The following is a 23797-nucleotide window of genomic DNA, read 5'->3' as shown; positions in this document are numbered from 1 at the left end:
TAATGAAAAGTTTAATGAGCTGGAAAAATCCATAGACAGCAATCAGAAATTCAAAAGATTAACAATAAAATTACAGAATTAGACAACTCAATAGACAGTCAGAGGAACATAATTGAACAAGTAGAAGCTAGAATTTCTGAAATCGAAGATAAATCACTTGGCACGAACATATTTGAAGAAAAATGAGAAAAAAGAATTTAAAAAAATGAAGAAGACTTAAGAATCATGTGGGCTCTATCAAGAGAAATAACCTACAAGTGATTGGAGTACCACAAAAGGGAGGGATAACAAAATACAGAGAAAATTGTTGAAGATTTGTTGGCAGAAAACTTCCCTGATATCGTGAAAGATGAGAAGATATCTATCCAAGATGCTCATCAAACTCCATGTAAGGTAGAAATGTTAAAAGAAAGTCACCGAGACATATTATAATCAAGCTTGCCAAAACCATAGATAAAGAGACAATTATAAGAGCAGCGAGGGATAAACGAAAAGTCACCTACAAAGGAGAGCCCATAAGAATAAGCTCAGACAACTTGGCAGAAACCATGCAGCCAAGAAGGCAATGGGATGACAAATTTAAAAAATTGAAGGAAAAAAATTGCCTGCCAAGAATCATATATCCAGCAAAACTGTCTCTTAAATATGAAGGTAAAATTAAGACATTTCAAGATAAACACAAGTTTCCAGAATTCATAAAAACCAAACCAAAACTACAAGAAACACTAAAGGGAGTTCTTTGGTTAGAAAATCAATAATATCAGTTATCAACCCAAGACTAGAACACTGGGCAGAGCAACCAGAAGTCAACCCAGACAGGGAAATCCAAAAAAACAAAGCAAGATTTTTTTTAAAAAAAAAAAACCCAACACAGGGTAACGGCCATGTTATTATATAAAAGAAGACAACATTACAATAATAAAGAGGGACTGAGAAATGTAATCATACACTTTCCATATGGAGAGGAAGATATGGCGATACAAAAAATAAAAGTTAGCTTTAAATTTAGAAACATAGGGGTAAATAATAAGGTAACCGCAAAGGAGAAACACTATCCTACTCATCAAGATAAAACACAAAGGAAAAACACAGACTCCGCAGAAACAAAATCAACAACAAATATGAGGAAAGGACAATATATAAAGAAAATCTACTCAGCACATAAAATCAAGTGGGAAAAAGAAGCTGTCAACACAGAAAAAAAGACATCAAAATGACAGCACTAAATTCATGCCTATGCATAATTACCCTGAATGTAAATGGACTAAATGCATCAATAAAGAGACAGAGAGTGGCAGAATGGATTAAAAAACAACATCAGTCTATATGCTGCCTACAAGAGACACACCTTAGACTTAGAGACACAAACAAACTAAAACCCAAAGGATGGAAAAAATATATCAAGCAAACAACAATCAAAAAAAAGCAGGCGTGGCAATATTAATTTCTGACAAAATAGACTTTAAAGACAAATCCATCGGAAAGGACACTATATAATGATTAAAGGGATAATACACCAAGAAAATATAGCCATATTAAATATTTACGCACCCAATGACAGGGCTGCAAGATACATAAAACAAACTCTATTAGCATTGAAAACTGAGATAGACAGCTCCACAATAATAGTAGGAGACTTCAACACACCACTTTCGGTGAAGTACAGGACATCCAGAAAGCAGCTCAATAAAGACACAGAAGATCTAAACGCCACAATCAACCAACTTGACCCTGTAGACATATACAGGACACTTCACCCAACAGCAACCATGTATACTTTCTTTTCTAGTGCACATGGAACATTCTCTAGAATAGACCATATATTAGGTCATAAAGCAAGCCTTAGCAGAATCCAAAACATTGAAATATTATAAAGCATCTGCTCTGACCATAAGGCCATAAAAGTGGAAATCAATAACAGAAAAAGCAGGGCAAATAAATCAAACACTTGGAAACTGAACAATACCCTGCTCAGAAAAGACTGGATTAGAGAAGACATTAAGGATGGAATAAAGAAATTCAGAGAATCCAATGAGAATGAAAACACTTCCTATTAGAACCTTTGGGACACAGCAAAAGAGGTGCTCAGAGGACAATTTATATGAATAAATGCACACATCCAAAAAGAAGAAAGGGCCAAAATCAAAGAACTATCCCTACTACTTGAACAAATAGAAAGAGAGCAACAAAAGAAACCCACAGGCACCAGAAGAAAACAAATTATAAAAATTAGAGCTGAACTAAATGAAATAAAAACAGAAAAACAATTGAAAGAATTAACAAGAACAAAAGCTGGTTCTTTGAAAAAAAATCAACAAAATTGATAAACCACTGGCCAAACTGACAAAAGAAAAACAGGAGAGGAAGCAAATAACCCAAATAAGAAATGAGATGGGCAATATTACAACAGACCCAACTGAAATTAAAAGAACCATATCAGATTACTGTGAAAAACTATACTCAAATTAGAAAACCTAGAAGAAATGGATGAACTTCTAGAAACACACTACCTACCTAAATTAACACAAACAGAGGTAGAACAACTAAATAGACCCATAACAAAAGAAGAGATTGAAAAGGTAATCAAAAAAAAACTCCCAACAAACAAAAAAAAAGCCCTGATCTGGATGGCTTCACTGCAGAGTTCTACCAAACTTTCAGAGAAGAGTTAACACTGCTACTACTAAAGGTATTTCAGAGCATATAAAAGGATAGAATGCTACCACACTCATTCTATGAAGCCACCATATCCCTGATACCAAAACCAGGGAAAGATAACAAAAGAACAGAAAAGAATAGACCTATATACCTCATGAACGTAGATGCAAAAATGCTCAACAAAATTCTAGCCAATAGAATTCAACAACATATCAAAAAAAAAATTTTTGCTATGACCAAGTGGGATTCATACCAAGTATGCAGGGATGGTTCAACATTAAAACCCAGTGCTGTCGAGTCGATTCTGACTAATAGCAACCCTATAGGACAGAGTAGATCTGCCCCATAGAGTTTCCAAGGAGCATCTGGTGAATTCAAACTGTTCAACATTAGAAAAACAATTAATGTAATCCACCACATAAATAAAACAAAAGACAAGAAAGAATCACATGATTTTATCAATTGATGCAGAAAAGGCATTTGACAAAGTTCAACACTCATTCATGATAAAAAAAAAAAAAACTCTCAGGAAAATAGGAATAGAAGGAAAATTCCTCAACATAATAAAGGCCATTTATACAAAGCCAACAGCCAACATCACCCTAAATGGAGAGAGTCTAAAAACATTCCCACTGAGATCAGGAAAAAGACAAGGATGCCTTTATCAACACTCTTAATCAACATTGTGCTGGAAGTCCTAGCCAGAGCAATTAGGCTAGATAAAGAAATAAAGGGCATCCAGATTGGCAAGGAAGAAGTCAAAGTATCTCTATTTGCAGAGGACATGATCTTATACACAGAAAACCCTAAGGTATCCTCAAGAAAACTACTGAAACTAATAGAAGAGTTCAGCAGAGTATCGGGATACAAGATAAACATACAAAAATCAGTTGGATTCCTCTATACCAACAAAAAGAACATTGAAGAGGAAATTTACAGTAGCCCCCAAATACTTAGGAATAAATCTTACCAGAGATGTAAAAGACTTATACAAAGAAAACTACAGTACACTTCTGCAAGAAACCAAAAGAGACTTACATAAGTGGAAAAACATACCTTGCCCATGGATAGGAAGACTTAACATTATAAAAATGTCTATTCTACCAAAAGCGATCTATACATTTAATGCAATTCCGATCCAAATCCCAAAGACATTCTTTAATGAGATGGAGAAACAAATCACCAACTTCATATGAAAGGAAAAGAGGCCCCGGATAAATAAGGCATTGCTGAAAAAGAACAAAGTGAGTGGCCTTACTTTACCTGATTTTAGAACCTATTAAACCACCACAGTAGCCAAAACAGCCTGGTACTGATACAACAACAGATACATGGACCAATGGAATAGAATTGAGAATCCAGACAGAAATCCATCCACATATGAGCAGTTGATATTTGACAAACGCCCCAAAACAGTTAAATGGGGAAAAGACAGTCTTTTTAACAAATGGTGCTGGCATAACTGGATATCCATCTGCAAAAAAATGAAACAAGACCCGTACCTCACTCCATGCACAAAAACTAACTCAAAATGGATCAAAGACCTAAACAGAAAATCTAAAATGATAAAGATCATGGAAGAAAAAATAGGGACAATGTTAGGAGCCCTAATACCTGGCATAAAGAGTATGCAAAACATTATAAAGAATGTAGAAGAAAAACTAGATAACTGGGAGCTCCTAAAAATCAAACGCCTATGCTCATACAAAGACTTCACCAAAAGAGTAAAAAGACTACCTACGGACTGGGAAAAAGTCTTTAGCTATGACATTTCTGATCAGTACTTGATCTCTAAAATCTACATGATACTGCAAAAACTCAACTGTAAAAAGTCAAATAACCCAATTAAAAAATGGGCAAAAGATATGAATAGACACTTCACTAAAGAAGACATTCAGGTAGCTAACAGATACATGAGGAAATGTTCACAATCATTAGCCATTAGAGAAACGCAGATCAAAACTACAATGAGATCTCATTTCGCTCCAACAAAGCTGGCATTAATCCACAAACCACAAAATAATAAATGCTGGAGAGGCTGTGGAGAGATTGGAACACTTCTATACTGCTGGTGGGAATGTAAAATGGTACAATCACTTTGGAAATCGATTTGGTGCTTCTGAAAAAAGCTAGAAACAGAACTACCATACGATCCAGCAATCCCAGTCCTTGGGATATATCCTAGAGAAATAAAAGTCTTTACATGAACAGATATATGTACACCCATGTTTATTGCAGCACTGCTTACAACAGCAAAAAGATGGAAGCAACCAAGGTGCCCATCAACGGATGAACTGATAAATAAATTATGGTATATTCACACAATGGAATACTACACATCAATAAAGAACAATGAGGCATCTGTGAAACATTTCATAACATCCAGGAACCTGGAAAGCATTATGCTGAGTGAAATTAGTCAGTTGCAAAAGGACAAATATTATATAAGACCATTATTATAAGAACTTGAGAAATAGTTTAAACTAAGAAGAAAACATTCTTTTGTGGTTATGAGAGGGGGGAGGGAGGAAGGGTGAGGAAGGGGTATTTATTAATTAGACAGTAGATAAGAACTACTTTGGGTGAAGGCAAAGACAGCACACAATACAGGGGAAGTCAGCACAATTGGGCTAAGCCAGAAGCAAAGAAGTTTCCTGGATAAACTGAATGCTTCGAAGGCCAGCGTAGCAGGGGCAGGAGTCTGGGGACCATGGTTTCAGGGGACATCTAAGTCAATGGCATAATAAACTCTATTAAGAAAACATTCTGCATCCCACTTTGAAGAGTGGCATCTGGGGTCTTAAACGCTAGCAAGCAGCCATCTAAGATGCATCAATTGGTCTCAACCCACCTAGATCAAAGGAGAATGAAGCACACCAAGGACACAAGGCGATTACGAGCCCAAGAGACAGAAAGGGCCACATGAACCAGAGACTACATCATCCTGAGACCAGAAGAGCTAGATGGTGCCCGGCTACAACAGATGACTCCCCTGACAGGAAACCCAACAGAGAACCCCTGAGGGAGCAGGAGAGCAGTGGGATGCAGACCCCAAATTCTCATAAGACCAGACTTAATGGTCTGACAGAGACTAGAAGGACCCCGGTGGTCATGGCCCCCAGACCTTCTGTTGGCCCAGGACAGGAACCATTCCCGAAGCCAACTCTTCAGACATGGACTGGACTGGACAATGGTTTGGAGAGGGACACTGGTGAGGAGTGGGCTTCTTGGATCAGGTAGACACTTGAGACTATGTTGGCATCTCCTGCCTAGAGGGGAGATGAGAGGGTGGAGGGGGTTAGAAGCCGGCAAAATAGACATGAAAACAGAGAGTGGAGGGAGGGAGCGGGCTGTCTCATTAGGGGGAGAGTAATTGGGAGTGTCTAGCAAGCAAGGTGTATATGGGTTTATGTGTGAGAGACTGACTTGATTTGTAAACTTTCACTTAAAGCACAATAAAAATTGTAAAATAAATAAATAAAATGTGTCAATTGACCTCCTCAACTGAACAACAGATGGATTAAGAACCTTAGTCACAAACTTTCATCCTGCCCTAAGAAGGAAAATATTTTAATACTATCAAGAAGAGAAAAACTGTTAGAGTTTTTCAGTCTTTAGAATCCCCTTACAGCAGTCATGACATTGGGTCAATGGTGCTGTCCTTGACATTGCTTTGCCTACAACATATAGGTACAAACTACTTAAATTTTTAGGGATTTGGTAATGAGAATACTTTGGGATATATTCTAGGATTAGCTAGATCTAGACCCACGTGGGTCATAAGACCATAAACAGACCTCATGCAATCCTTAATTAAGATTATTTCCTTCAAGTTCATCTCAAATAAACCATAGGGAGTCTCTGATATGAGAACGGGAGTAAGAAGAAATGTGTCTAGGAACTACTGCTTATTCGGGATCTGATATTTGACCTTTTTCCTCAAAGTAAAATGACACCATTTCTCACTTGGAGGCTGCAGGTATGCCTAACATGCAGGAGGAATCAGAGCTACTTTTCTCAATGCCATGGTACTGGAATGGGAAGCTGCTCAGACTCCCTGGAGACAACTACCTAAGGGATCAAAGCTCTGTGGTTGCTTAAAGTCCTTCCCTTGGGGGCTCTAACTGCTTCCTTGGAAGGTGCTGCTGCCTTACTTCTTCAAGTGTGTTGTGAAGCAATAGGGTTACCTGAGTTTTCTGCCCCATTAAAGCATAAGTGGTATGGAGATCTTGGGCAGGGGGACCCTACTATTCATCTGTGTTCTGACCAGCAAGCAGGTGCCACGCTTTTCAAACTACTCAGAAGACATGAAGACCCTTCCACAGCCACACCAGGAGGCACAGGCCATGTCATTATTAAACCACTATGACTTTTATTATAGCCATTTGCCCAGATCGCTTTAGTCTCATACACCCTGTCCTACTTGGCTTAGATGATGTTTCAATAGGGATTTACTAAAATGTTAGCACTGGTATAGCCTTTGAGATAAATTTTGTCCATCCACTGTCAGTAGCTCTTTCAAGGAGTTTTAAAAGTCACCAGGAAGAACTGAGTTGCCTCATTTGCATTCCATCTAAATTTGTAAATCAATTTCCGGTAAAATGTCCTACTTCCTTGTCATTTTCTAGGATGCTTTCAGGGGCACTCTAGTTTTTAGTGGGATTTAATTTCCTGACTTTTTCAAAGTTCTGTCAAATTCAGACACACAGTCTTATGAACAGACCAAATGTGCATTTTCATCTATTTTTTGAAGAAGCCAGGAGGAGAAAGGTACTTTGGAAAGCAGCGTAGAACGCAAATGTGATCTACTGTCACATGGGGTTTTGAGACCTGAAGAACGCAGATGTACTGAGAAGGTGGCTTCTGTCTCCTCAGAAATAGCTTGTGATGTTTTCCAGCACCATGGACTCTACAAGACAGGGCTTGAATGGAAATCAGTCAGTGCAAAGATCCTCTAAACTACAGCGGCCATGTAGTGCCAACCAGGAGGTTATACTGTGTTCTGGGGAATGAGGCTGGAGAGACAGAAAACTGCTTTCAGAGTAAGAAGGATTAGAGTACATTATTCTCTTTGATGTTTGTGTTTCAATTTTCCTTTTTTTCAAGTTCTGGCGGAGGGTGGGGGTGGGCAGGGAGGTCTATGGGGCGTAATTGTCTAGAAATTAAAACTTATTGTTCCTATTATCTTAATCACAATAATGAGTTTGGCTTGACAAGGTCAATTAATTATTCAGGATTGGAAAGCAACACAATTATATATATTAAGCGGGTAAGAGGTGAGGTTCAGGAAAAGGGAAACAATACAGGTAACTGAAGGAAAGGCACCACCAAAGCTCTATTGTTTGCCAAGTCACTTGCTTGGGCAGGAAACCTCTGCCTAATCCCTTGCTCCCTGGAATTCTGCTAGCACAGGGAATGGAGATAATGTCCTGGCTTCTTTCCCTCACTGCTGTCACTTCCGTAGACATTAGCCTTTTCTCCTTTCCACCTGAGCTTCAGAGCTATTTGACTCCAAAAAGCAGGTAATTAACTACCAAACAATAGCAGGATTTTCAGATTAATTCTGCACAGGAAGAAATGGGGAAACTCATTTACACCAAACAAAAGGGAGGGGGCGATCAGATGTTCCAGTTACAATAGAGGGGCCTAGATAGGGCTGGCTTTGGTGAAGAGGCCAAAAGCTTTATTATTATTACACTAATATCCCTGTTTTTGTAAGCACTATATTCTACCATTCTCTACCATGTAAATGTGTGTCTCCAAGTGAGATTAAAGCCCTGCAGGTATAGCTCTCCAGGCTGAGAAGTCCATTGTCAATGCTTGGATCAGGAGGACGTTTCCTAAAGCTCTGCCAACCACTGACCACCAACCACCACAGGCACAATTTTGCATAAGTACCACCACACATCAGTTTTCAGTATGTACAAGTAGGTCTTCTGAGATGTCTTCCCAAAATCCGTTGCTGTCCAGTCAATTCCAACTCATAGCAACCCTGTAGGACAGAGTAGAACTGCCCCACATGGCTTCCAAGGAGTGCCTGGTGGATATGAACTGCCGACCTCTTGGTTAGCAGCTGTAACTTTTAACCACTATGCCACCAGGGTGTCCGATGTCTTCCCAAGTCATCCTTAGTTTGGCAAAGAGTTCAGTTCCACTGAGCATTTTGTTTGTTTATTTGTTTTTGTTTTGTTCTTTCTTTCATTCTATGCTTTCTAAGATGTGGCCTTTTCCAAAGGAACACTGGAGACAGAGGTATCTCCATTTTAGATGTATATAGAAGCTTGGATTGGCAGCAGTATCAAAGGGGTAAAAGCGTTAAAATATGCAGCTAGGCTCCGGATGCTGCCACTTGTCAATTACACTCATAAATAAGAAAACTCTAAGGCAAAAGGGATGAGAATTATTAGACCCAAGTTTTAATAAATCTTATATGGATCGCCCTCATTCTGGCCTAAAAGACTATGGTCTAGCAGTTTAAATGGGCATGCAAGTTCATGAACGATATTCACAAACTTATTTTGGATGGCACCTTGAAATCACTAAGTCCACATATCTGAACCCATCCACCTCTGATGCTGAACCTGCTTTACTATATGATGCTTTAGATGTTTTGGTGTGAACCTCTCCAGGGCTTCAAAGTAGAAAGCTCAAGGTCCTGGGGGACTCTTCCTCCCCCTCCCCATCTCCCACATTTAACTAGTCCCCAAATTCTATTATCCTTCAAAAATATCTTTGGACTCTGGACTTACTTCTCCATTTTAGCTAATAAAGGAACTTACGTCTTCCTCTTTTTTTAATAGTCCTCTTTTATCTTTGGAAACCCTAGTGGTGTAGTGCTTAAGAGCTACAGCTGCTAACCAAAAGGTCAGTGGTTTGAATCCACCAGGCGCTCCTTGGAAACCATATGGCGCAGTTCTACCCTGTCCTATAGGGTCGCTATGAGTTGGAATCGACTCGACGGCAGTGGGTTAGTGGTTCTTTTATCTTTAGGCCACCATCTTTTATTTCCAGATTCTGTCTGGAATTCCATTCTCCTTTCCACATCACCCCTGGCCCTGCAAGCTGCTCTTGTTTTAACATCTGCTAGCTCATGATGGCAATCACTTATGACACTGTCCAACAGAACTTTTTACAACGATAGACATGTTCTGTATTAGTACTATCCAATACAGTAGCCACTGGTCACATATGGCTATTGAAACACTTGAAATTTGGCTAGTGGGACTGGAAAACTGAATTTTAAATTGTACTTACTTTTAGCTAATTTCATTTTAAACGGCTACTGTGGCAAGTAGCTACTTAGCTCAGACCTCTGTCACCTTTCTCTTCCTGCTGCCAATCCCTGTTGCCTTGCCCTCCACTCACCTCCCAGGACTCCAAGGTCTCTCTCCCAAGAATATTGGGAGACTTGCTCAATGTGACTACCAGGTCTCTGTCTGCAGTCCTGAGCCTACCTCTTCCCTCCCTTACTGGCCCTGGGCCGTTCAGATTAGAAATACCATCAACTTCTTACTGCAGGTTGATCTTACACCCCAGGCCAGACTTGTACTTGGATGCCCATTCTTGGATGAATGTAGTTTGACATGTTTCCACACTCTTCATGGCCCTGCTTATGAGGTGTCCCTTCAACCCCCTACAACGTTCATTGCAAGGACTCCCCTCCAGCCCAGGCTACATTGAACCCAATCCTCACTCCAGTCACTTGACCAACCCTGCTAAATAGCCAGATATCTACCCCCTCCATCAGCATAGGAAAAATTCAGGAGGATTGAGACAGCCCAGAGCTGGATTCCTAAAACCCAAAGAAAAAAGGTGGCTCAACAGCAACAGGTAACCAGAAAACAAGAGAAAGTTTCACTCACAAAAAAAGAAAAGTATTTTCCTTTGTCCTTGCTATAAAAATATGAAGTGTGATCAAAAGATTTTAAAAATATACCAGAGACCAAAGCACAATACCTAGAACTTGGCACCAGTGAAAGATGCGCTGAACATTGGAAGGTCTGAAGAGTATGTACACAGCCAGAGCTCTGGCAACTATGAGCCAGGGAACACACCCTTGGCTGTCACTATGGTGCTTTAGCCAGAGGATGGGCCAGTGTTCAGCAGCACAGGGAACGCTGTTGTGGAGTCTGTTCCAACTCAGAGGGGCCCCATGTACAAGAGAACAAAACACTGCCGGGTCCCGCTCCATCCTCAAATCATTGCTATGTTGGTGCCCATTGTTGCAGCTACTGTGTCAGTCCATCTCATTGAGGGTCTTCCTTTTTTTCACTGACCCTCTACTTTAGCAAGCATGATGTCCTTCTCCAGGACTGGTCCCTCCTGATAACATCTCCAAAGAAATGAGACAAAGTCGTGCCATTCTTGTTCTAAGGAGTATTCTGGCTATACTTCTTTCAACACAGATTTGTTCATTCTTCCAGCAGTCCGTGGTATATTCAATATTCTTTGCCCACACCATAATTCAAAGACATCAATTCTTCTTGAGTCTTCCTAATTCACTGTCAAGCTTTCGCATGCATACGAGGTGGTTGAAAATGCCATGGCTTGAGTCAGGCACACCTTAGTCCTCAAAGTGACATCTTTGCTTTTCAACATTTTAAAGAGTTCTTTTGCAGGAGATTTGCCCAATGCAATATGTCATTTGATTTCTTGAGTGCTGCTTCCATGGGTGTTGATTGTGTATCCAATTAAACAAAATCCTTGACAACTTCAATATTTTCTTCATTTTTCTACCACTCATCTGTTTTTTTTCCATCTGTCAGTTTGTCATACTGTGGTGACCTGCATCTTGCTGTGATGTGAGAAACTATGCCACCAGTATTTCAAATACTAGCAGTGTCATCCATGGTGGACAGGTTTCTGCAGAGTTTCTAGGCTAAGACAGACTAGGAAGAAGGATCTGGTGATCTATGTCTAAAAAATTGGCCAGTGAAGACCTTATAAACAGCAGCATGGAACTTTGGCTGCCATATAATTGGAACAGCCTGATATCTGTATAGGTCATTCCTGAATGTTATTCAAATGTCTAATCAGATAACATGGAGGTAAGAGTACCCACATTTCAGATGTTCCCAGGAGTGTCAGGAGTGGGTTAATGCCCAGGAAAGATTCAGGAAGTAGAGCTGTCCTCAAAAGCTAAAAAAAAAAAAAATCCCAGGAATGATTTGGCCAACTGCACATTCCACTTTCATATAGATCCATTTTGTTGACATGAACGTGAACTAAGTCTTCAAGAGCAGCTTTTTATTCTTCTTTATGTACCAACTGCCTGGCCAGGGTACCAGTAAGTAACCAGAGTTGTTTCTCAGTGATTATTAATTGTACGGATGAATGAAGGCATGAGTGAGTGCAGGCACCAAAGGCTGAAGGGACAGATTCTAGTCCAGATCCAAAGCTGGCGACACACTGTCAGCAAGAACTAAACATTGAATTGCACCATAAAGAAGACCTTGTATGAAGAAATAGTGGGGTAGATGGGGTATTTGGTAGTAAGGGGAAAGGCATACTCCCAGACCACAAGTAGCTTCTATGATACTGAGAAAACACCATTAACTTCCTTCTGCGTGTGTTTATTTATATATGAAGCTGACTACATTTAGTTCTTTTTTTTTTTTTTTGCTGTTCTTTTTTTTTTATGATCACAATACTATTTTGAAAATTTAATGTGCCTAACTTTCATTCCAGCAGTGCTCTTGCTCAGAGTTGAACGGCAACTTCAACAAAATCCAGACAGTTAGCTTCTGCTAGGGGAATTAGGGTTTATGTTCAGTAAAATAAATGATCCCAAGACAAATGCATTTCTTTTTTTAATCCTGGATAGTGATGCATTCTCTTTTCAAAAAAGAGACAGGATAGTCAGGTTCTATTTAGTTTGTCTGATTGCTTTTAAGGTAGAGGGGGGAGCAGATTGGCTCTGAAAAGCCATGGTCTTCTATTCATTAAAGTGTCAATAATACTCAGTCCAGGCATATCGACGACGGATTAGCTGAGGCTGAGTCTGTGTACAAGACCAAGGCCTTTTTTAACCCAGCTTGTTCCCAAATCAATACACCCATCAGCATTTGAAAATTAGCCCAAGATGAGATTCCGATACTTGAGGTGGTGTGTCATGTTACGAGGGCACCCAGTCAAGGTACAAATGTAAACATCTAGCTGAAGATGAGAATTTTCCATTAGCTTAGACATGAGCAAAGGTTGATGTAGCTCCCCATCTCCTTGCTCCCTCTTATAATCATCCCCACATGTATTCAGCCTTCTCTCCTGGGGGCCCATGCAAGATCTCTGGGCTGTAATTCCAGGTATGTGCTTCATTGCTGTTGTTATTGTTGTTAGGTGCCTTCAAGTTGGTTCCAACTCATAACGACCCTATTGCCCAGTCCTGTGCCATCCTCACAATCATTGCTATGTTTGAGCCCACCATTGCAGTCGCTGTGTCAGTCCATCTCATTGAGGGTCTTCCTCTTTTTCATTGACCCTCTGCCATACCAAGCATGATGTCCTTCTCCAAGGACTGGTTCCCCCTGATAACATCTCAAAAGTATGTGAGACAAAGTCTCACCATTCTCACTTCCAAGGAGCACTCTTGTACTTCTTTCGAGACAAACTTGTTCATTCTTCTGGCAGTCCATGGTATATTAAATATTCTTTGCTAACACCGTAATTCAAAGGCATCACTTCTCTTCAGTCTTCCTTATTCATTGTCTAGCTTTTGCATGTACACAAGGAGACTGAAAATATCATGGCTTGGGTCAGGTGTCCCTTAGTCCTCAAACTGACATTTTTGCTTTTCAACATTTTGAAGAGGTCTTTTGCAGCAGATTTGCCCAATGCAATATACACCATTTAATTTCTTGACTGCTCCTTCCATATGCATTGATTGCGGGTCCAAATAAAATGAAATCCTTGACAAATTCAAACTTTTCTCTATCATGATGTTTCTTATTGGTCCAGTTGTGAGGGTTTTTGTTTTCATGATATAGAGATGTAACCCATACTGAAGGCTGTGGTCTGTGATCTTCATCGGTAAGTGCTTCAAGTCCTTTCTCTTAGCTTTCAACAAATAAGGTTGTGTCACCTGCATACTGCAAGTTGTTAGTGAGTCTTGCATCAATCTTGATGCCATGTTCTTCTCTTCATATAGTCCAGGTCCTGAGGTTATTTGTTCATCATACAGAATGAGTAAGTATGGTGAAAAGGTACAACCCTGACACACACCTTTCCTGATTTAAAACTATGCAGTATCCCCATGTTCTGTTCGAATGACTGCCTCTTGGTCTATGTACAGGCTCCACACAAGCACAAATGAGTGTTCTGGAGTTCCCACTCTTTGCAATGTTATTCATAATTTGTTATGATCCACAGTCGAATGCCTTTGCATAGTCAATAAAACACTGGGAAACATCTTTCTGATATTCTCTGCTTTCAGACAAGATCCATCTGACATCAGCAGTGATATTCCTGATTCCACGTTCTCTTCTGAATCTGGTTTGAACTTCTGGCAGTTTCTTGTTGATTTACTGCTGCAATTGCTTTTGAATGATGCTCAGCAAAATTTTACTTGTGTGTGATATTAATGATATTGTTTGATAATTTCTGCATTCTGTTGGATCGTCTTTCTGTGGAATAGACAAAAATATGGACCTCTTCCTGTCAGTTGGCCAGGTAGCTGTCTTCCAAATTTCTTGGCATAGATGAGTGAGCACCTCGAGCAGTGCATCTATTTGTTAAAACATCTCAATTGGTATTCTATCAATTCCTGGAGCCTTGTTTTTTTGCCAATGCATTCAGTGCAGCTTGGATTTCTTCCTTCAGTACCACTGGTTCTTGATCATATGCTATCTCCTGAAATGGCTGAATATCAACCAATTCTTTTTGGTAGAGTGGCTCTGTGTATTCCTTCCATTTTCTTTTGATGCCTTCTGTGTCATTCGACATTTTGCCCATAGAATCTTTCAAAATTGCAGCTTGAGGCTTCATTTTTTTTCTTCAGTTCTTTCAGCTTGAGAAATGCTGACTGTGTTCTTCCCTTTTGGTTCAATAAACATTTATTAAATGTTCACTTTGTACAACATTGTCCTTGTTTTCAAGGATCCTTCAGCATTTCTCACTATTCCTTCCATTTTGCAGTCTCATAAAGGTTCTATTTCTTAAAGCAAATGTCTGTATTAATGCATAGTTCCTGGTCTCTCATTATCACTGGTAGGCATTCTGCTCTCAATAATTAGTGGGGGTGGTGGGTATGAGGAGAGGTTAAGAAGTGGCTTCAAAACCACCTTCTGCCATGTATTATGCTATGTGCTATATACCATGGACCACCAGAAGAATGAACAAATTAGCATCTTCCCAAACAGGAGTGATTATCAAACTTTTTTGATAACTCCCCACAATAAGAAAAATACATATTGATTTTAGAAACTTACACACACATACCCGTTGCCACTGAGTCGATTCTGATGCATAGTGACTCTATATGACAGAATAGAATTGCCCCATAGGATTTCCAAGGAGCAGACAGTAGATTTGAACTGCTGATCTTTTAGTTAGCAGCCGAGCTCTTAACCACTGCACCATGAGGGCACAAACATACTAATACAAAAATTTCTTGTAATACTATCTACTCTACTGCTTGCAATACACACTGATGCCTTTTATATCCTTCTAGTTCCTTTAAAAATGCTGGTTACTAGGCCCAACAGTATTGTCCTTACATTTTCTTCTAAGAATTTTATAGTTGTTTTTTTTTTTATGTCCAGAATCCATTTTGAATTTATTTTTGTGTATGGTGTGAGGCATGGATTCTGTTTAATTTTTCTGCATGTGGGAATCCAGTTTTCCTAATACCATTTATTGAAAAGACTCTTCTTTCCCCATTGGATGGACGTAACACCCTTGTCAAAAATCAATGACCATAGATGCATGGGTTTATTTCACGACTCCCAATTCTATACCATTGGTCTATATGTCTACTGTTATACCAGTTTCAGATTGTTTTGATTACTGTAGCTGTATAATATGTTTAAAATCAGGAAGTGTGAGTCCTCCTACTTTGTTCTTCTCTTTCAACATTGCTTTAGCTATTTGGGGACTCCAGCCATTCCATGTAAAGTTGAAGATTGGTTTCCCACTTCTGTAAAAGGCTGTTGGGATTGTGTTAAATCTACAGATCACTTTGGGTAGTATTGACATCTTAACAATATTAAGTCTTCCAACCCAAGAACACAGAACATCTTTCCATTTATTTAAGTCTTCTTTGATCTCTTTCAGCAGTGTTTTATAGTTTTCAATGTATAAGTCCTTCACATCCCTGGTTAAGTTTATTCCTAGGCATTTTATTCTCTTAGATGCTATTGTAAATGGATTTTTTTTTTCTTCCCTAATTTCCCTTTGAGATTTCTCACTGCTGGTGTATAGAAACCCAACTGACTTTTGTTTGTTGACCTTGTACCCTGCAACTTTGCTAAATTCCTCTATTAACTCTAGAAGTTTTCTTGTGGTCTCTGGGATTTTCTTTATATAGGATCATATCATCTACAAATAGAGATAATTTTGCATCCTCTTTTCCACCTGGATACCTTTCATTTCTTTTCCTTGTCTTATTGCTCTGGATAGGACTTCTAATACAATAATGAATAGAAATGATGACAGCAGTCACCCTTGTCTGTTCCCAATTTCAAGGGGAAACCACAAACAGCAAAAGATAAATAAATGAGACTTCATAAAAATTAAAAACTTTTGCTCATCAAAAGACTTTGCGGAAAACTTGAAAAGGCAAGCAACTGACTGGGAGAATACCTTCAGAAACCATATATCCAATAACCAAAATACATAAAAACTTTGAGAACAACAAAAAGAAAATAACCCAATAATAAAATGGACAAGGAACTTGAAGAAACATTTAACCAAAGGGGACTTTGAAATAGCCTAGTCACCAAACGCATGAAAATATGTTCAATGTCTTCAGCCTTCAGAGAAATGCAAATTAAAATCACAATGAAATACCATTCGCTTCCACTAAAATGGCTGAGACTAAGAAAAAAATGGTGAGAATGTGGGGAAATTGAAACCTTTATTCATTGCTGGTGGGAATGCAAAATGGTACAGCCATTGTGGTAAACACTGTGGCAGTTCCTAAAGAAACTAAAAATAAAACTACCATAAAAAAATAATTCCACTCTTAGGTGTATACCCAAAAGACTTGAAAGCAGACACTCAAACAGATGCTTTTACAACAACGTTCATTGTAGCACTATTCACAATACCCAAAAGGTGAAAACAACTTAAATGCCCATCAACAAATGAATGGATAAACAAAATGTGGTACTTACATACAATGGTATATTACTCAGCCAGTAAGAGAAACAAAGTCTTGATGCATGCTACAATATGGATGGGGCTTGAAGACATCATGCTCAATGAAACAACTCAATCACAAAAGGACAAATAATTGTATGATCTCACTTATGTTAAAAGATGAGAAAAGGCAAATGTATACAGACCAAAGTTTATTAGTGGTTACCAGGGGCAGGAGGGAGACGGAAAAGTGGGGAGGCTAATGATGATGGTAAAGTTGCATTAATTAAGGGTAGGGCTGTACAACCAACTATTGTCATTACTGTCAATAAGTTGTATACCTGTAAAAAGTTGAACTGGCAAAAATTATGTGAAAGATATATTACAACAAAAGAGTAGCTGCTGAGGTTGCTTATGTACAGCCAAAAACCTCATGGGATTTGGTTCTTTGGTTTGGAGGTTTAGGGTCATGGTTTCATGGGACATCCCAGGTAATTGTTTAGTGATTCTCTTTTACCTCCTAGTTCGTTGCATAGTGCCTAGGGTCTTAAAAGCTTTCAAGTGGCCATTCAAGGCACAACAATTGTGTTCTATTCACCTGAAGCAACAGAAGAAGGGGTCAGGACTAGGAGGAAGATATGGAATGTGTGGCTAACGCCCTCTTTGCCATGAGACCAGAAGAAATTGATGATGCCTGGCTACCATTACCAAAAATTTTGATCAAACATTCTATAGAAGACTCCTTATCAAAAGGGGGAAAATACAGAACAGAATTTTAAACTCTCATGGACTCCAGAACTTCTGGAACCATGGGGCTTGGTGGAGCCCTGCAACTATTGCCCTGAGATAATCCTTAAAACTTGAACCAAAAACGTCCTCTGAAGTCTTCTTAAAACCAAACAGTAATTTAACGAAACTAGTAAAAAATGCTGCCTTGCGCATTACGTTTTATAAGAACTATCTACATGGGATCAAAGTGACAACAGCAACTCTCAAAAGATTATATGAGAACCTCAGGGAGCAGTGAGTTTATGTTGATGATGGAGGAATAACTCAGAAAAGGAGGGTGAGAATGGTTACACAACTCGAAAAACGTAATCAATGTCACTGAATTGTACGTGGTATATGTTTTGCTGTGTATAGTCTCATAAAATTTTAAAAAAATGTTGGTTGCAAGAGCAGTTTGAAAATATTCATATAAAGAATAAGTATTGGAACAGTCATCACACTTTTCTTTTGGGAAGAAAGTATAATAACAAAACAATAAAAACTTGGTATAATCACAACTTTGCCACAGCATGAGGGGTTCAAATATCCCACTGGCATGGTCTCAGGCCAGAGCTCGTTTCTGTATAGTCCTTGTTCTAATTGTCTCCTCATCCCATTATTTCTATCTTACTCTTCACAGTACATGGAACTGTGATCTACTTGTTACTGTCTTTGGCCTTTTCACAGCTTAAAAAAAAAAAGCTTTCCCTTAATTCTCTAAGTTTGAGTTTTTCCTTTTGACTTACCTTCCTTCCCCATATTTCTCTACCCCAATCATCTGGCAATTCTTGGCCCTCCATTTAAAGACAAAGTCTTTGTTTGAGCACGACAATAAAGAGGCCAGATGAAAGGCCTCCAGAAGAGGACTGTAGCTCCCCGGACCTGCCATTTACTTCTTGAGGGAAGTTTGGAATCAGGTTGGGAAACCCGACAGAGCAGACATGACTCCACTGCTTAGGGGTTAAGCTTCTGACATAATAGAGCAAGGTTATTTGGTCTGTTGTAAAGTGTGTTAGAAAAGCTAAAGAATAAATGGCAAATAGTTTTAAAACTGATAAAATATAACACCCAAAGGGCAGTGCTATGCGCCGGGCCTTCTAGAGGTTTTCTATGTACTACCTAGTTTAATCCTCACCACAATGCCTCACAACATTAACCCCATTTTATGGAAGGAGAACACTGAGGCACAGTTAATAACTTGATCAAGGTCTCACAGCCAGACCATGATGAAGTTCGATTTTGATCTGTTCCTCACTGAATTAATGCAGTGAGATGGATGACTTTTCTATGGCCTTTCTCACTATGGTCTTGAAGCTCCCACCAAAGTAACTGTGTGATAGGGTAATTGTGGCCCACCAAAGGGATTGGTCAGTTTTGCCATCCTGCTGGGCTTGAAAGAAGCCACCCCAGAGATGGGAAAGAGAGAATTCCACCACCACCAAGGAAGAACATCCAGGAGTGGAGAGGGCTCCTGGACCCAGGAAACAGAGAGTGAGCTATGACCCTGAAGACAGCAAATAGCAGTGGCAGAGGAGTGGTAGCAGGAGAGACTGGCAGGAGAGACAACACAGTGGGCTTCCCGGGCCACGAAGCAAGAAAGCTGAATGCCTCTGGGCAGAGGCTGAGGGCCAGGGAGAGGTGTGCCTCTGAGCACGGCTGGGAAGAGGCTGTCCTGATGGAAGAACTATATCGTGAGTGTTCCTGAACCTGAATTGTAACTTGTTACTTCCCTAATAAACCCCATAATTGTGAGCATTGTCTGTGAGTTTTTTGTGGCCATTGCAATGAATTACTGAACCCAGCAGAGAAGTAGAGAGTGTTGTGGGAGGGACGGCTGATGTCGGAATTAATAAAGATGGCGGAGAGAGGAGGCAGTCTGACATCTGCCTTGTAGGAATCAGCCTTGGGCAGTTCATCTTAATTCTCCTTCCCACTTGTGAAGTTAGAGGAAGTCAGACAAGGCCCCCTTGCTGTTTTTACAATTAGGAATGTAAAAACCCAACACAGTGAAGTGTTGCCTGACTGCCCCAAGGTCTGTTTTTCATGGGGTAAAAATGAGCACCATTTATAGGGCCTGAGAAATACAGAAGATTGTGAACCAAGAGAGATGCAAAAATCAAGACCTCAAAGCTGGGATGGACAGGAAAAGAGGTTGGCAGGGAGGGTCCAGGGAAGCAACGAAAGAACAGGGGACCAGATGCAGCCATTAAAAGGGAGATGCAGTATCAGAAGTCTCGGGTTAGGGAGATGAGAGAAAGGGCAAGCAAGTTTGAAACAACAGAAGTGCATGTGAAGGGCGTGTCTGAGGTAACCACCCAGAGCATCTGCTGGCTGGTGATGCTGTCTTTGAAGGCTGGGCTAGGGCACAACGTCTGTTTGTGTGTAGTGCATTGAGACCTAAGGAACTTAGAGGAGAAAAAAAGTGATGGAACACAATAACTAGAAGCTAATTCTCTGAGAAAATATATCGTTGTTGTTGTTAGGTGCTGTCGAGTCAGTTCCAACTCATAGCGACCCCATAGACAATAGAACGAAATGCTGCCCAGTCCTGCGCCATCCTCATAATCATTGTTATGCTTGAGCTGGTTGTTGTAGCCACTGTGTCAATCTATCTTGTTGAAGGTCTTCCTCTTTTTCACTGACCCTCTACTTTAGGGGCTCATCTTTCAGCACTGTATCAGACAGTGTTCTGCTGCTATTCATAAGGTTTTCACTGGCTAATTCTTTCAGAAGTAGACCGCCCAGTCCTTCTTCTTAGTCTGTCTTAGTCTGGAAGCTCAGCTAAAACCTTTCCACCACGGGTGACCCTGCTGGTATTTGAATACCAAAAGCACAGCTTCCAGCATTACAGTAACATGCAAGCCCCCACAGTATGACAAACTGACAGACGCATGGGGGAGAAAATATATTATTGAAACAAAAAAATAAAAAATTCCAGTCCTGCTCAACAGGCAAATTATTGAAAATGCATTTTCTAACAGCAATGTGACAACCAGGAAGCTGCTCGGCTCTCGTACCCATTGAGGATCAGAGACAAAGGCTCTAACTGGGCTTTCCAAGCTTCCCTGCTCTGGCCACACAGCTGAGCCCACCCACCTTGTACGATGAGGTGGACCCTCGAGGTCTTCGGGTGGTTGTCTGTCTGCACAGAGCAGGTGTAAGGACCCTCGTCATACACATCCACGTTCTGGATCTCGATGCTGTACTGGGTCTGGGTGTTGCTCAGCAGGACCACACGGGGGTCCAGACACCACTTGTCATTCCCAGCATAGAGGATTGTGCTGCGGTTTAGCCAGGCCACCCGGGTGACTCGGTTGTCAATGGTGCACCTGTAGGGAAGACCAGACAGGTAGGTCAAGGATTTGGAGATAAAATGGGAGCCATCAGAGTAGGACTTTCTTTGCAAAGCTAGGCTGTCTTGTCATCATGCTCTGTCTTTCTTCTTGCACCCCCTTCCCCAGTATAACAAAAAAAGCAGTAGCCATCAAGTCGATTCTGACATGGTGACCCCATGTGTATCAGAATAGAACTGGCCTCCACAGCGTTTTCAATGGCTGGTTTTTCAGAAGTAGATTGCCAGACCTTTCTCCTGAGGTACCTCTGGGTGGATTTGAACCTCCAACATTTAGGTTAGCAGGCAAACGTGTTAACTGTTAGCACTCCCAAAGGAATCCACCCTCCAGTATCCACACATACATTTCCTTTTTTAAGTCTATCATGGGGGGACCGTCTGGAACTCAGTAGCAGAGGTCTTAGAGGATTACAGCCTCAGAAAAATGACTGCCTCAGACTTTGGGTCACAAATAGTTCATTACTTCTGAGACCACCTGAAACAGGACCACTTCAAATAACCTCCCAGTTGTAACCTGGTGGCAGCTTCCATTCCCAAAATGGCTGAGTTCCCCCACCCCCGCCCTGCCCTGGCACCACCCGTCTTCCCTTTGCTCAAGGGCCTCCACGGACGATGACAATCCCCGTGTTACTGTTCTAGGTGTATCCTGTGAATTCAATCATGAAATACTTACAAACATCCCTAAGGAAGTTCTATTGATAAAGGAACTGAGGCACAGAGAAAATAAATAAGAAAAAAGTGTGGGGGTGTCTTCCTTTTTCCTTTTTTCTTACCAGGGAGACTTAAGTCCATTTGTTTTTTGTTGGAGCCCTAGTGGTGCAGTGGTTAAAAGTTTGGCTGCTAACCAAAAGGTTAGCAGTCTGAACCCACCAGCCACTCCTTGGAAACCCTACAGGGCAGTTCTACTCTGTACTATAGGGTTGCAATGAGTTGGAATCAACTCGACGGCAATGGGTTTTGTTAGTTTAGTTCTTGTTGTTGTTTGTCTTACTTCTTGTTGATATTTGCCCTTACAGTATGTCCACAAATGACAGTGAAAGTACCAAAAATATAGACTTCAGGGTTACAAGTAAATTTCAGCAAGTAGGTAAATTTGCAAACACAGAATTGAGAATACCAAGGATTGACTCTAACTTTCCCAAATCACACAGCTAACATGTGCTAGATCAGAAACCCAGCTTTCATCTGGTCAATGTGATTGTCCTCATCCCAGACTAGTGAATTTGGCAGTCAGATACTGAAGTCAAAACTAGCTATGAACTACCCTCATTTCTCTTTGTCTTCATTACGCTCAGCAGCAAAAATGGCCAAATACTGCTAGACTAGAGGCATTTTCCAAAATCTCGAAAATGTTTGCACCTATAAAGGGAGTTTTTTTTTTTTTTTCTTTTACTCTTGCATCTGGGTCCCCCAAATTCTAGAAGCTCCCTTCTGTTTCCCTGCACTTTCAAATTCCCCAGCCAGTCTCGCCAAGTCATCACCCCATCTCTCTGCCTGGGTTTATTTCCCTCTTCTGTGATGCCAAGTTTGTTCTGTGGCTTCAGGCTAAATTCACAAACGGAGTCCTGATCCTGACTCAAATGCTGGAAAAGGTGATGCATCACGGGATGCATAGCGATGCACCAAATTCATCCATTCCTTTGCAGGGTACACAGCACTTTTATATTCACACTGTCTCATTTGATTCTTGTAACAGATCTGTGGGCTAGATGCATTTACCCCTCCATGCTTTTAAAGAGCAGGACTCTAGGGTCCTGAGTGATCTAGTGACTTTCCCAAACTAACAGAGCTAGTAAGTGACGGATTTGGGCTTCCCATCCAGGTCTTCCATTCCTGGTCCTGTGCACTCCTTGGAGTGTGCAAAGATGTATTTTTCAGTGGGTAGGGACAATGGTTCCCACTGAATCCTCAGAATGGTCTGTGACCGTCAAAAGTATAAGCAGTGCCGCTCAGCACACGGCTTCCCAGGATCCGCTCTGGAAATGCGGCATCCTATGCTGCACATCTTTCCGCCTGCACTCGTGTAAATGTCACACAATCACTGCAGGCCACTCAGGGGCAGGTGGGAAGCCTCCCTCAGGGTCCCTGGGGGGAAAACCCATCAACCAGAAACACCTCTGGCCTGGCAGTCAGCAAGTTTTGTGCTGTTTATCGTATCATCACAAAATCTTACTAGGGTTCACTTATCGCCAGATTACGGATGGTATTAATTGAGGCTAAGAAACATCGCACAAGTCGGCTTACATCACACTGATACCAAGCTCCAGAATCAGGATTCAAAATCAGTTTTGTCAGATACCTAATTCAGCGCTCTTAACTGTCTCTACATGCCTCCTCAAAGAGCATTTAGATTTGTGGTTCTCAAATTCACGCATCAGAATCACCCAGAAGACCTGTTAAGACACACATTCACTGGGTCCGAACCCCCAGTGTCTCTGAATGAAGTAGGTTTGGGGTGAGGTCTACAAATGAGTATTTCTGACAAATTCTCAAATGATGCCGATTCCACTAGTCTGGGATCTCAGCTTCTGGTGGGATGAGAACAGCAGAGTGAGTGGGCACTTGGAAGTGACGCTTGTTTGAAAAGCAGTTTTCCATTACTTTATAGGAAAAATACTTTCTTGTAACAGTATGTTCTGGGAGGCTAGAAGCAGGGTCTTCTTTTTTTTCCTCTAACAATGGAAATTTGGCCAGATACCAGGTAAATGGCCACAGTGCAGTAAATAC

At 40.6% G+C, this 23797-nt stretch overlaps 1 protein-coding gene across 4 annotated transcripts in view; it reads right to left on the bottom strand.

Moving 5' to 3' along the window:
* Positions 1 to 23797, bottom strand: part of NTM (neurotrimin) — a 1228179-nt gene that overhangs the window by 221081 nt on the left and 983301 nt on the right. For all 4 annotated transcript variants that reach the window (XM_049856710.1, XM_049856711.1, XM_049856712.1 and 1 more), the window contains one exon: positions 20815 to 21047. In XM_049856710.1, coding sequence (XP_049712667.1) covers positions 20815 to 21047 — 233 coding nt within the window. The remainder of the gene's footprint in view (positions 1 to 20814; positions 21048 to 23797) is intronic.

The sequence above is a fragment of the Elephas maximus genome, chromosome 17 (assembly GCF_024166365.1).
Source record: "Elephas maximus indicus isolate mEleMax1 chromosome 17, mEleMax1 primary haplotype, whole genome shotgun sequence".
Classification (NCBI taxonomy): Eukaryota; Metazoa; Chordata; class Mammalia; order Proboscidea; family Elephantidae; genus Elephas; species Elephas maximus.
The sequence above is the reverse complement of the archived record's forward strand: the minus strand, read 5'-3'. Positions and strand labels throughout refer to the sequence as shown.